General features: G+C 40.6%; 1 protein-coding gene across 9 annotated transcripts in view; it reads left to right on the top strand.

The window, feature by feature from the left end:
* The window catches only part of pard3ab (par-3 family cell polarity regulator alpha, b), a 327,405-nt gene that overhangs the window by 295,253 nt on the left and 18,680 nt on the right, over positions 1 to 13,472 (top strand). For 8 of the 9 annotated variants that reach the window (XR_007038822.1, XM_047369396.1, XM_047369390.1 and 5 more), the window contains one exon: positions 11,829 to 11,952. Coding sequence is in view for 8 of the 9 variants with exons in the window: in XM_047369396.1 (XP_047225352.1) it covers positions 11,829 to 11,952 (124 nt within the window). In the remaining variant the exon portion in view is untranslated. Of the gene's footprint in view, positions 1 to 11,828; positions 11,972 to 13,472 lie in introns of those variants that run through there. The other variant, XM_047369395.1, reaches the window with a different exon arrangement.

Genomic DNA, 13,472 nt, shown 5'->3' with positions numbered 1-13,472 from the left:
AGAAGTCCAATTTTATTGTGCTGTGAGTGAACTGGCAGGCATCAATATGCCCATGACAGTGAGCCTGTAATTGGGCCGTGAATTAAAAGGAGGCATATCGCCGCATACCTCACCATTATTGCCTTCAGTGGCGCCGTAGCTTGAAATTGAAGAACAGCTACCCATCTCGTTTTAAATGTCGGTCTGCGAGTGAGTCCACACATTAATAACAGATTGTATTACCATCTCTGATATTTCTCACCAGCAGTGCCCCTGGAAAATTTGAAATGTCCTATAAAATTGAAAACCAATTAAACTGGATCTGTTTCGTCAATGGCTTTTCACAAGTGTTGAGACCCTGTAGGATTAAAGGCTGAAGGCTACTGTTTCAGGAAGGGATCTGTTTATGCCTGTGTTATTCATAGGTAAGAGTGGACTGGCTTACACAGCAAATAAAACCATTCCTCTTAAAATAGTCAGGTCTTACAAACCCTGAAAGCAGCTGAACCTCAAAAGCTTTCAGGACTGTTGATCAGTTTGATCACTTTGAAATTAGCTCTGGTTGGTTGTAAAGAATAACACAAAATTCATAAAAAAAAAAACACATAACCTTATTTCTCATTGCCTGACATTAAATATTGTCCTGTTTTGTGTCAGTTAGGAGTACTAAAATTATTTTTATTTGCTAAATGCCAGAAAAATAAGTAAATATAATAAGATTATCAACTATAAACACCATGGTTAACGTCCAGCAATACGCTTCAGAAAGAAGGCGGGTTTCGTGTTTTGGTGGCAAATGTGCGAATCAACCCAAAAACAAAAATCAAATGATCTTCTAAAGATGATAACTGTTATTCACAATTAAACGAGTCCTGTGCTGACATGGGCCAAAGGGTCACTCAGAAAGGAAGAATCAATTACTCCAAATGCGGCAAGGAAAAAAAGACAGATTAAAGTCTGCAAATGTTCAAAGGTAGTTAGACCTTATGAAACACCATTTAATTTCCTCCTGGGGTTAGGAAAGTATTTTTGAATTGAATTGAACTAAAATAGTGTTGGCCATAATAATATGGAAAGCTTCCAAGCCTGAGAACCCCATCCTAACAGTGAAGTGTGGAGGTGGCGGTAGCATGTTGTGTGGGTGTTTTGCTGAACGAGGGATTGATGCCCTTCACAAAGCAGATGACATTATGAGGAAATAATACCTCAACATCTAATCCTGCAGTTTAAAGCTTTGGTACAAGTGGGTTTTCCAGATGGACAGTGACCATAAGAATTTCACAAAATAAGCTACAAAGTAGTTTAAAGATAAGAAAGTCAATGTTTTTGGAGTGACCGTCTCAAAGGCCTGCTCTCAGTCACAGAAAATCTGTGGGCAGAGCTGGAAGGGTGTGTGGGAGCAAGGCGGCCTGCAAACATAACTCAGTTACACCAGTTCTGTCAGGAATAATGGGCGAGAATTCCAGCAAACTATTGTGAAAACTTTGTGGAGAAAAGCTCAAAATGTTTGACCCAAATAATACAGTTAAAATACTAAGGATTTCCATGTAAACCTTTAAATATGTGGAAAATAATAAAAATCCTCTAAACGTGTTTTTTTATTCTATAATTTAACAAATAGAAGTTATTGTAGTTCGCTGCATGGTAGCGTATGAAGTCTGCATGTTCTCCCTATTTATGGGCTGGTTCTCAGGCGTGTCCAGCAGTCCAAAAACATGTATGTTAGATTCATAGGTCTCTCTAAATTACTTTTAGGGGGGTGTTTGTGTGCATGGTTGTGTTTCCTTTGCCTCTGTTTTACTCTGTGATGAATTGGTCACCGGCCGAAGGTGCACCCATCCTCTGGTCCAATTGCTGGAGATAGGCACCAATCCCTCCTGCGACCCTGAAAGGATAAGCGGGTTTAGAGAATGAAAAAATAGATGAAATAATTTTGGAAATCTTAAATGGCCTAAAACAGGAAACAGTCAGTCAGTCATTTTCTACCGCTTATTCCATAGTGGGTCGCGGGGGAGCTGGTGCCTATCTCCAGCAGTCTATGGGCGAGAGGCTGGGTACAGCCTGGACAGGTCACCAGTCCATCGTAGGGCAACACACAAACAACCATACACACACTCATTCATACACCTAAGGGCAATTTAGAGTTACCAATTAACCTAACAGGCATGTCTTTGGACTGTGGGAGGAAGCCGGAGTACCCGGTGAGAACCCACGCATGCACGGGGAGAACATGCAAACTCCATGCAGAAAGACCCCCGGCCGGGAATCGAACCCAGGACCTTCTTGCTGCAAGGCAACAGTGCTACCAACTGCGCCACCGTGCAGCCAAAACAGGAAACATTTAGTCTGATTTATTGTCAGACAGAGAAAGGAAAAGGTTATGTGTCCTTTTAGACTGTGTATGTAAATATGTGGTTTCAGCTGCTTGTCCACTGCTTGATCAAGCAGAAACAACCTTCTAAGAGCTAGTCCAGCATCATTTAGGATGAAACTAGTGTTGGTGTTCAATGTTTATTCAGCCTTACCAGTGTTGATCTACAGAGCTGCTTCGCCTCCCCTACAGCTGACATCAGGGCTGTACATCTTTACTAATAATCACAAAGTAATGAAACAGTTTTCAGCATTGCATCACATCTTATAAAGGAAAAGCACTTAGTCCGAACCATGAAGGATGGTTTCTGATCTGACATCAGCCTCTTTAGGTTTCCTGTCCAAACAAGCTTCTGTACATGGAAATAAATCCTGGTCCGTTTGCTTTCCTCTGCATACCAACAGATTTGTTTGTGCAGTTTGTCAACGTGCAGGCCCAATCCATCTCACTTAGTGTGCTGACATGATGGGGGCGAATTGCGGTGGATTGATAATGAGCTGCTAAGTGTGGCGATACTGTATCGATTGCTATCTAATTGCCATGTTCCTTCAGGTCATTTGGGTTTAATCAGTGCTTTAGGGTTAAACCCATGTAATCCAAAGCAAAGACGACACCGGGCTAATAAGAGCCTAAGAGGCTCAGAAATGGCAACATCTTGGATCTTTTAATCTTTTCTTTGCATCAAAGAATCTGGCAAAAAAAATAAAATTCAGGAAATCCTTTTTCAACGATCGTGTATCCAACAGAGATCCAGAAACATGTTACTTATTTTTTATAGTGATATTAGGTCACCAATTTGCAGATTTTAAACCAGCTTCCTGAAAGCTATTGAACGCCATCATAAACAGCAAATAGAAAGAAGGTGCCAGCAGCATCTACCGCTTTTTATTAGTTGCAATTATTATTTTGTCATTAACACATGTTCAACGACCAACATAAGCTTATGAGACAAATATTAAGTCGATGCAGTAATCCAACAAACCCAATTTAACGCAGTGTTCTTTATTCCTGCAGAGTGGTTAAAACACTGTTAAAATAAAACGGTAAACTATAGGAGTCTCTGCAGAGTTCTCCAAATCAGGCTGACTCCTAAATAAAGATTAATCCAACAAAAGACCTTTTGAGGAGAGGTTTGTTTATCCAACTGGTTGTTCAGCAGAGCTGTTTCAGCTCTATGACAAGATAAGAAACATAACTGGAACTTTTTATCTATATCGTAGGTATTTAAACGGCAGTGGCTGAGCATATACAACGTTTCTGTCATTTTCAAAACAAAATCCAGGCAACCTGAAGATTTTCTGTAATTATGTAATTATTGTCAGCTCCTTGATGGTTTTTTTTTTTGTTTTTGTTCCTGTTTCCTAAAGACATAACTAAACTTTTTTCTTTTTTCCTCCACTTGTCTATTTGTCTAATGTTAAACAAATGTTAAATTAATGTCAACATGTTAATGTTAAAACAAAACAAGTCCCAAGCAAATACTAGAAAGCTTTCAGACCTATTGAAAAAAAAAGTTGTCTCTATGAATCAATACCTTGTAGATACCATTACATTGTAAAATACTTTAGATGCCATTGAATTTGATTAGATGCTACTCAAGCAAATAAAAAAATAAGACGACTGGTAAAATTTATTTCGTGTCAACAGTACCCAGCCTTGTGGCTCTACAGCAGCAGCAGAAGACTCAAACCCGACCCCTCGAATATGAATCGTTAGCCTGCTAGCGTTAGTTAGCGAGGGCATCAGTCCTCCCTCTCTGCTGTCTGTGAGCCTCCGATCAATAGACCCAAATCATCTTCAGCATCTCGGCTCTTTTTTCACCCTAGCTGAAGGCTCCAACGGCTGCTCGCTCTTTGTCAGAGGATGCCGAGCCTCGTTCACCCATCTGATAAGATTTACAGAACTAACCATCGCAGCTGGACGCATATTCACGACCCGATCCGGTTTCCTCCTGCTCCTATATCTCTGCATCAGGGAATGTTTATTTAACAGGCCGGAGAGATAGTCTGCACGACAGTCGCAATGGAGTCCCATGGCTACCCATGCCTAATTAAATCTTTAATTAAGATGGCAGTTTTTAATTAAAAAGTTTATTATTTTGAAGTGGGGATTATTGGCGAAGGAATTAGTTTGGGCTATCAGAGAATACAATCCATGCATTGTTATGAGTGAGATGGGATTTTATTAAATTAGGTTCTGCTTGTTTATGCAAAGAAGGGAAAAATGAAATGAGGAAGAATTGTTTTATTTATTGTTAATTTGAAGCAGAGCTGCACTAAATACACACAAGAACCCGTCTGCTCAAAATGGACTTATCGCTTTTCGTCCGGGACTTAATGTTGCTGGTGTTCAAACCTCAGGAGCTCCACCAGAGCCTTCTTGGTGCCTTGTGCCGTTCTCTTTAGTTCTGCAGGAATGAGAAGAGCAGTCTGTGGGAATGGGAGCGTTCATTTTTAATCTTGAGGATCAGGCCGCCTCTGTCATTTACCGAACGGCAAACCATGGAGGCCTTTTGTGTCCAACTGGCCAGCTTTGATTGGTATCTGTGAAAGCCACGTCAGTGTCGGGGGGTTTGAAGGCGACGACACAGATCTGATTAATCCTGTTAGATTGCTTCCTCTCCCATGACCTGCACAGACAGAGATCTGAAAAGCTACTATTAGTGCCAGATTTTTCTCACTAAAGTTTGTTTTCCACAAAGATGTGTCTGCTTAATTTAAACTTTTGGAAAATTTGGAGGTTGTATTGATCAGAGATCAATGTGGGACAGATTTACCAAATTCACGCATTCTTTACAAACTGTTTTTATTTAAAAATTCTTTATTTAGAGCCTTTTATCTTGAACATATTTTTCGGTAGATGATCTTTTATTTGCAGTGTTTTCACAAAGGATGGGATGGAAATAAATTTAGCAAACAACTAAACGGATCACATGAGTAATCAGCTTCCTTACTTCTATACAGTAAACATTTAAAAGGACTGTCACCTTTCAGATTTCTTCTGTTTTTGCTTTTTGTCACAGTTAAATGTTTTGCATCATCGCACCAATATAAGGTCAGGAAAAGATGACCTGAATAGATACAAAATGCTTTTTCCAATGATGTTCTTTCCTAGTGGGAAAAAGTTAATCCTACCCAACTTGGCCCTATGTCAAATTGCTGATCATCCCATAAACCCAGTAGCTGATTGCCCCACCCTTGGCAGCAAAAAGTATTTGTAATAACCCGCAATGAGTCTTTTCCATCACTCTGGAGGAATTTTGGCCCACTTTTCCTTACAGAATAGTTGTAATTCAGCTATATTGTATGGTTTTGGAGTATAAACGCTCTCTTTAAGGTCATGCCACTAGTTTTTATTTGAGTCACAGTCCAGACTTTGACTGGGACACCCAAGAGCTTAATTTATTTGGGGTTTTTTTGTTTTGGTTTTTCGGGGCTTGTCCTGTTGCATAACCTTTGTTATGCTTGACCTTAAGAACATGAGTCATTCAGGTCCAAAAGAATCAACGCAGCCCCATACCATCACACTTCCACCACCATGTTTAGACTTTCTGTACGATGATCTTTTTCTGAAATGTTTAGTTTTACGACAGGTGTAACAGAAAACACCCTTTCACAAAGTTGCACTTTTTTCTCATCAGTCCACAGAATATTTTCCCAAAAGTATTGTGAAACATCAAGATGCTTGCTGGCTGTTGTGAGAAGGATCTTTGTTAGGCTTGGAACTCTCCCATAGATGTGATTTGTTTATAATTATTTTGCCCAGTCTCTCTTTCTTGTTGAATCATAAACTCTGACCTTATCTGGGCCAAATGAGGCATGCAGCCTTTTAAAAGCTGTTTTTGGTTCTTCAGAGACCTTCTGGATAACATTGGTAGGATGGACACCACTGTGCCATGTCTTGTGGATTTGAAGATAGCTGCTCCGGACGTATTGTGAAAAAAATTGGCTTCTCATCTGTTCTTTAATTTCATTAGATTAGATCATGTCGAGGTGCTTTTTCAGATCTTTTAGCCTACTTCATGTTGCCAGACAGGTTCAGTTTAAGTAATCTCTTAATTCCCAAAAATGTGATTAATAACAGTTACTTCTTGATTTAACAGGTGGGATGGGACTGCATTTTCACACAGGGCCTGGATGCCTTCTCTGCTCTGGAGAAAAGAAGAAAGAAAGAAATCATCATTTTAAAATTCCTCTTTGTTTTTACTCGGGTTGTCCTTGTCTGATATTAAAATTAGTTTGCTGATCTGAAACATTTAAGTCTGCCATGAAAGCAAAAATGGACAAGTGGGCAAAACAATATTTAATTGATTTTAGAGTTCTTGAATCAAAGCAAATGTTTGACAAGCCTCTGAAAACGAAAGCGTCTGCAGAGCTGCATATGAATAGGACCCGTTTATAAAATGCCCTAAGATGTCATTTGGTCTAATTTGAAGTTATATAAATGAACTAAAGCTTCTTAAAAACCTTGGTCTATGAATATAAATGTGCTCCCGGTGAAAGGTTTTCTAATTAAAGTAAACTTGTTGATGTCAGTCTGTTGGTTTGAGAAGGTTTCCTGCCAGAGATGGTAAATTAAATGACGCTTCACTCTGCCAGAAAACTTTGTTTTTCTAGTTCAGCAGAGTGCAAAATTGAGGCAAACAGCACAATAAACGCCATGGTGTTTCAGTTAATTCATTTATTGCTCTGGTCTTTGTTTTGGAGCTCATTATTAGATCCAAACAACATTTCACTACATCGAAATAATCAATCGCATCAAGATCCACTGCTTGTCTCATGCTCAGGTTGTAGGAAAGTTAATTAGAGGGGCTTCGTTGGATTTTTATCTAAATAATTTGCTAGATTATGTATTCTACTGAGCCTGTTGTATTGAATTAATCCAAAACATGTTCCTCAAAGATTTCTTTAAAAATCTGACGTTTGCAGGAAGAAAAACAAAAAGCTGGTTTAGCATTTAGTTTTTTCCTTTTTTGGATCATTAGAGCTCCATTTCTTTGGATCCCTCTCCTGCTTCTTCATGCCGCATTACATCCCAGCGTAATGCTCTGGCTCTGAGGTGAAGAGTCCGCTCACAATAGGCGACATTTCGTCTCCTCAAGGCTCCTTCCTTCCTTCTCCAGCTTCAGGCTAAGACGGGGAGCTTTTTCAGTGGACACAGCCAACCGTGAAAAGGCGGGGTGCATCCCAGCGTAAACGTGCTTGCCTGCAGCCCAGTCAGCGCCCTTCAGTCCTGTTATTGAGTCCCAGAGACTCAGCGCTTGACAAAAGCCTTGCTGGGTGACCTTTCAGTCTCATACAGCAGCAGCAGATATCAAGTGAGTCTGTTCGGAGGATGAAGCTCATCTCGGACAGAATTTTTAGCCGACTCTCTGGGGTTTTGGGGCTGTTGCTTTTCTTCTGATTGATCCGCAGCACTTTGGCAGGATTAAAAATGTTTGATCCCTCACAATATAGCCAGGGTCTATAGGTTGTCTTAATGATGATGTACTTTTGATTACAGGGCTGAGTGACTGACTCAGGAGAGCTAGCACTTTCATCTAGCACATATTGTACTTATATTCAGATATACTCCTGCACCATTTCTCACTCTGAAGGTCTCAATCTCTTTTTTCCTTCAGTACAGACATCTGTTTGCATGTTCCCCACTCTTAGCCACTGCTCTGTCTTTTAATGGCAGCGCTGCAGCCGTGACCTATCATCAGAGGGTCACACATGTAGCACTTTTTGGGTCAGCACAGCTCTGAAGAGGCCGAGCGGCTGTGTTGCATGTCATGGAGATATGCAGGATTGCATATGACAGGTCCCTGCTCTTTAGCAGGGCTGGCTGCCTCTGGTTTGTGTCTGTGAAGCTGAGAGCTGATAAAGTTTACGCCGCTGCCTTTTAATTGTTTCATGATCTATGAAATTATTCATTTGACAGCTGTGCAAAAGTCTTCAACCTTGTTATTTCTTCAGACTTTTTTTAAAGTGATGTTTATCAGAAGTTCTCAAAACTTTCTAAAGGTCTTTTAAACATTTTATTCGGTCATTGCCAGATTTATGTGGACCACACTTCTTGACTTCCCTGGGAGGGTTTTCTATCCCAAAACCCCGAGTTCAAGTCAAGCAATGTGGCTTTCGACCTGGTGTGGATCAGTGGACCAGAACCTACACAGAGTTATAGAGCAGGTCCTGAGAGTCTGGTTGTCTGGTCCAAATGTGCGATCTGGAGAACCTTATGACTGTGTCCCCAGCATGATCTACAGGTCCTTCTCAAAATATTAGCATATTGTGATAAAGTTCATTATTTTCCATAATGTAATGATGAAAATTTAACATTCATATATTTTAGATTCATTGCACACTAACTGAAATATTTCAGGTCTTTTATTGTCTTAATACGGATGATTTTGGCATACAGCTCATGAAAACCCAAAATTCCTATCTCACAAAATTAGCATATTTCATCCGACCGATAAAAAAAAAGTGTTTTTAATACAAAAAACGTCAACCTTCAAATAATCATGTACAGTTATGCACTCAATATTTGGTCGGGAATCCTTTGGCAGAAATGACTGCTTCAATGCGGCGTGGCATGGAGGCAATCAGCCTGTGGCACTGCTGAGGTCTTATGGAGGCCCAGGATGCTTCGATAGCGGCCTTTAGCTCATCCAGAGTGTTGGGTCTTGAGTCTCTCAACGTTCTCTTCACAATATCCCACAGATTCTCTAAAGGGGTTCAGGTCAGGAGAGTTGGCAGGCCAATTGAGCACAGTGATACCATGGTCAGTAAACCATTTACCAGTGGTTTAGGCACTGTGAGCAGGTGCCAGGTCGTGCTGAAAAATGAAATCTTCATCTCCATAAAGCTTTTCAGCAGATGGAAGCATGAAGTGCTCCAAAATCTCCTGATAGCTAGCTGCATTGACCCTGCCCTTGATAAAACACAGTGGACCAACACCAGCAGCTGACACGGCACCCCAGACCATCACTGACTGTGGGTACTTGACACTGGACTTCTGGCATTTTGGCATTTCCTTCTCCCCAGTCTTCCTCCAGACTCTGGCACCTTGATTTCCGAATGACACGCAGAATTTGCTTTCATCCGAAAAAAGTACTTTGGACCACTGAGCAACAGTCCAGTGCTGCTTCTCTGTAGCCCAGGTCTGGGGAATGCGGCACCTGTAGCCCATTTCCTGCACACACCTGTGCACGGTGGCTCTGGATGTTTCTACTCCAGACTCAGTCCACTGCTTCCGCAGGTCCCCCAAGGTCTGGAATCGGCCCTTCTCCACAATCTTCCTCAGGGTCCGGTCACCTCTTCTCGTTGTGCAGCGTTTTCTGCCACACTTTTTCCTTCCCACAGACTTCCCACTGAGGTGCCTTGATACAGCACTCTGGGAACAGCCTATTCGTTCAGAAATTTCTTTCTGTGTCTTACCCTCTTGCTTGAGGGTGTCAATAGTGGCCTTCTGGACAGCAGTCAGGTCGGCAGTCTTACCCATGATTGGGGTTTTGAGTGATGAACCAGGCTGGGAGTTTTAAAGGCCTCAGGAATCTTTTGCGGGTGTTTAGAGTTAACTCGTTGATTCAGATGATTAGGTTCATAGCTCGTTTAGAGACCCTTTTAATGATATGCTAATTTTGTGAGATAGGAATTTTGGGTTTTCATGAGCTGTATGCCAAAATCATCCATATTAAGACAATAAAAGACCTGAAATATTTCAGTTAGTGTGCAATGAATCTAAAATATATGAATGTTAAATTTTCATCATGACATTATGGAAAATAATGAACTTTATCACAATATGCTAATATTTTGAGAAGGACCTGTATATATTAAAAGATATAAAAACGTACATGTAATTTAAAACATTTGTTCAGTATACATGCAGCTCATGTTGTATCCTGAATTAATTTAGTCTTTTGAGACTTTTTTCTTTTTTTTTCTCATAAACATCCTCCAGTGTCCAAAAACGACCTTCAGCCCATAAAGTTTCCTGTCCAAGCAGAACAACTGGGAACTGGAAAGAGATGCAGGGTTGACCTTTGGAGTTTCCAAGATGAAGCCGTCCCCAGGAATTTCCTGGCACCAGTTAGGAAGTTAAAAATTAAGCATTTCCCTTGCTGCTCCTCTTATTCAGACAGCCTGACACTTCACTTCATTTACACCATGAGAGAGAGATGGGAAAATTTGGTAATTTACTCTGTTAGAGGCCATGTGAACAAAACAATGAGGTGTGTTAATTACATAGTGGTTTAATAAAATAAGCATATCAGTCAAAATCTGCATTTTTATTTTAAGAAGGCAGAGTCGATATTCAAAAACAGCTAAATAACTGAATCCGGGTTCAGGTGGAGTTAGAACTTTGAAAGATCGTTCCCTTGTTTATCTTTTTAGCTTCCTGATATTCAGCAGTAACTCTCATCTAAATCCACCAAATTAAAGTCTGGAAAGCCCAAAGTCCAAGCCATAGTTTCCATGCACAAAGTAGACTGCAACCTCATAATAACCCCAAGTCTCCATTTCTTAGTTACACATGGACACTCTCAAGATTTTTTTTTTTTCAATCTAACTATAAGTAATGTTTGCAGCAGGGTCAGAGGTGCAGATGATGATTGTATTTCTCTTTGTATTCAGGCCCTCATTTTCATGTCCTTTGAGCTCCTATCAGGCTTCAAATGTCAGATTTCCAGTTTCCACTAAGGTCAAATGTATCTGGGTCAGATTTTGGCAAATTCCATTTTTGATTAAAGTAAAACATACAAATTGGGTGAACTTTTCTATTTATCCAACAATGTAACAAACATTGTAATAAAACTGTGCAAATGAAAGTTTGCTGATGAAGGTCGTAGTTTTGAATACATATTTCTACCCTTGAATTTCAGTGTTTTTCAACTTGAAACATATTTATCTTTAACATAAATAATAAATATAGTAGATTTTTTCCCTTTAGTCCATTTTTATTAAGTGTGTGAAGCATCCCTTTAATCTAAACGTCTTGCAATAACTTCTACCGCAGTTGTATTTGCAAAGCAGGCATGCATTTGTTCAGCAGACCATGAGGAAGTTGCACTGATGGCAGCATTGTTTGATGTGAGCACCTCGGGCCTGTAGTAAACTATAGCAGCATTGCAGTGGTTGAACGATGGGAGGAGGGGGTGAACTGTTCACCACCACTCTTTGTTCATTGTTCTGAATAATACATCAGAGACGCATTAGTTTGATTCATATTGCTGTTGGCTCTGCTGTAAGCTTGCTCTCAGCTGTGCCCTCACTTATCATATCCTCTTATTTTTTTCCTGGGTTGAGTCTATCTGGGCTGCCTTTCTAATGTCAACATTTGATCAATCCATGGACAAAGCACAGCAGACTTTAAACAACTCCATCCTGCAGGCCATTTCCTGCAGCGCTGATAGAACCAGGTCACTCGCTCACAATGGCCCTCTCACGCTCATTCACCTTACCCCCTCTTCCTTTTTTTTCTCTGTTCTTAGTAACCGGCTAACTCCCAGCAACCATGACCGGATACAGAGGCTGAGGCAGGAGTTCCAGCAGGCCCAGAACGTTCCCGAGGACCCGGATGATCGCAGGCGGACCTACAGCTTCGAGCAGTCCTGGGTGAGTGTCTGAACTGATCGACATCGAGAGAGGACGGGTTTAGTGTTCCACAACCAGACCGAGACCCGGCCTGACCGTACCTGTGGTGATCCTCCATCACTAACCCCACTACCATCAGCCACGAACAAGACTTCAGGAGCATCATTAGCCTCCACGGGCCTAATTAATTAACTGACTGCATGCTAACCCCATACAACCTGCTCTACTCATCCATTGTCGCTGTTTCTGTCTGTCAGTCATCCACACGGACCCCATCCACAACATCACAGACTTTCGGGTTCATCCTCATCTGGTTTCTGTGTGCAGGGTGGGGGACTAATTTTTAAACTCTTTGTTTTAACTGTGCCTTTTTTACACTTCAGACCCAGGACCCTGAGCTTTTTAAATGACATGTATTTAATTCAGAGCTTTATTGGCCGAGAAGATGAATAATTAGTTTGTCTGAAGCAACAAGGAGTAATCCTGAAGCGAACACATCAGAGGGCTTGCACAGTTTCTCTTTCTTTTAGGGTGATGAAATCACTTGTCATATTTTGTACCTATTTATTTCAGGTTGTCTGCTACGTTGCACTGCAACTGAAGAGCAATGTTGGTTTTACATTATTTTGAGCAGCAAATAATGATTATCAGAACATTCAGCTGTAGCAGATTTGAGCTCATAAAGATTAGATTTTAATACTTTCGTAGCAATACAGACTGCAACCCATACTTTCCTGGAAAGTTACACATTTGTTCATGAAAGTAGCCTCCACGTTCTGAAAAAATGGCCAATATGTTTAGGAAAGTATCAGGTTATATATCACTTTGAGCCTATTTGCTATAAGGTTCAGGAAAGCAGCTTAGTTCAAGGTAAATAAAACTGAAGTCACTGAAAGTAACCAAGTACTAGAAATTACTTATTAAAGTTCCAAGAAACTCTCAGGTTACAGGTTACTGCATGATACAGTCTGATTACCAAGCATAGCCTGCATACTAGGGGAAAGCAATCTGAAAGCAACCTGACAGTTCAAAATAGCATGAGGTTACAAATCAATTCACAATTCATTCTGCTGCCTAAAGGTAGCCTTCAAGTTTTAGGGAAGTAACCTGGAAGTTCTGAATAGTACTCTGTAAGTCCTAATGATTACTCTTTGAGTTTCATAAAGTATCAGGTTGCAAATCAGCTCATAAAACAGCCCGGTACCCAAAAAGTAGCCCTTTAGTTTTGGGAAAAGTGACCTGCAAGTTCTACAAAGTAATCCTGGAAAAATACGAACTTATACGTACCTCATAAAATGGCCTGGTCCCCAAACGTAGCCTGTTGGTTTTCTGTACATTCCAGACAGTAACCTGTTAGTTCCAGAGGGTGCCCTGTAAGTATGACTAGAATGAAAGTAAGTCACTCCCTAAACCATTCTGCTGCCTAAAGGCAGCCTGCAAATTTCAAAGTAAACTGGAAGCTCCTAAACCAAACCTGTAAGTCCTAAAGATTACCCTTAGAGATCCTGAAAGTCTCAGGTTGTAAATCACCTCAAAAACAG

Source organism: Girardinichthys multiradiatus, chromosome 6 (genome assembly GCF_021462225.1).
Source record: "Girardinichthys multiradiatus isolate DD_20200921_A chromosome 6, DD_fGirMul_XY1, whole genome shotgun sequence".
Taxonomy (NCBI): Eukaryota; Metazoa; Chordata; class Actinopteri; order Cyprinodontiformes; family Goodeidae; genus Girardinichthys; species Girardinichthys multiradiatus.
Note: the sequence above shows the minus strand (reverse complement) of the source record. Positions and strands in the feature narration are given on the sequence as shown.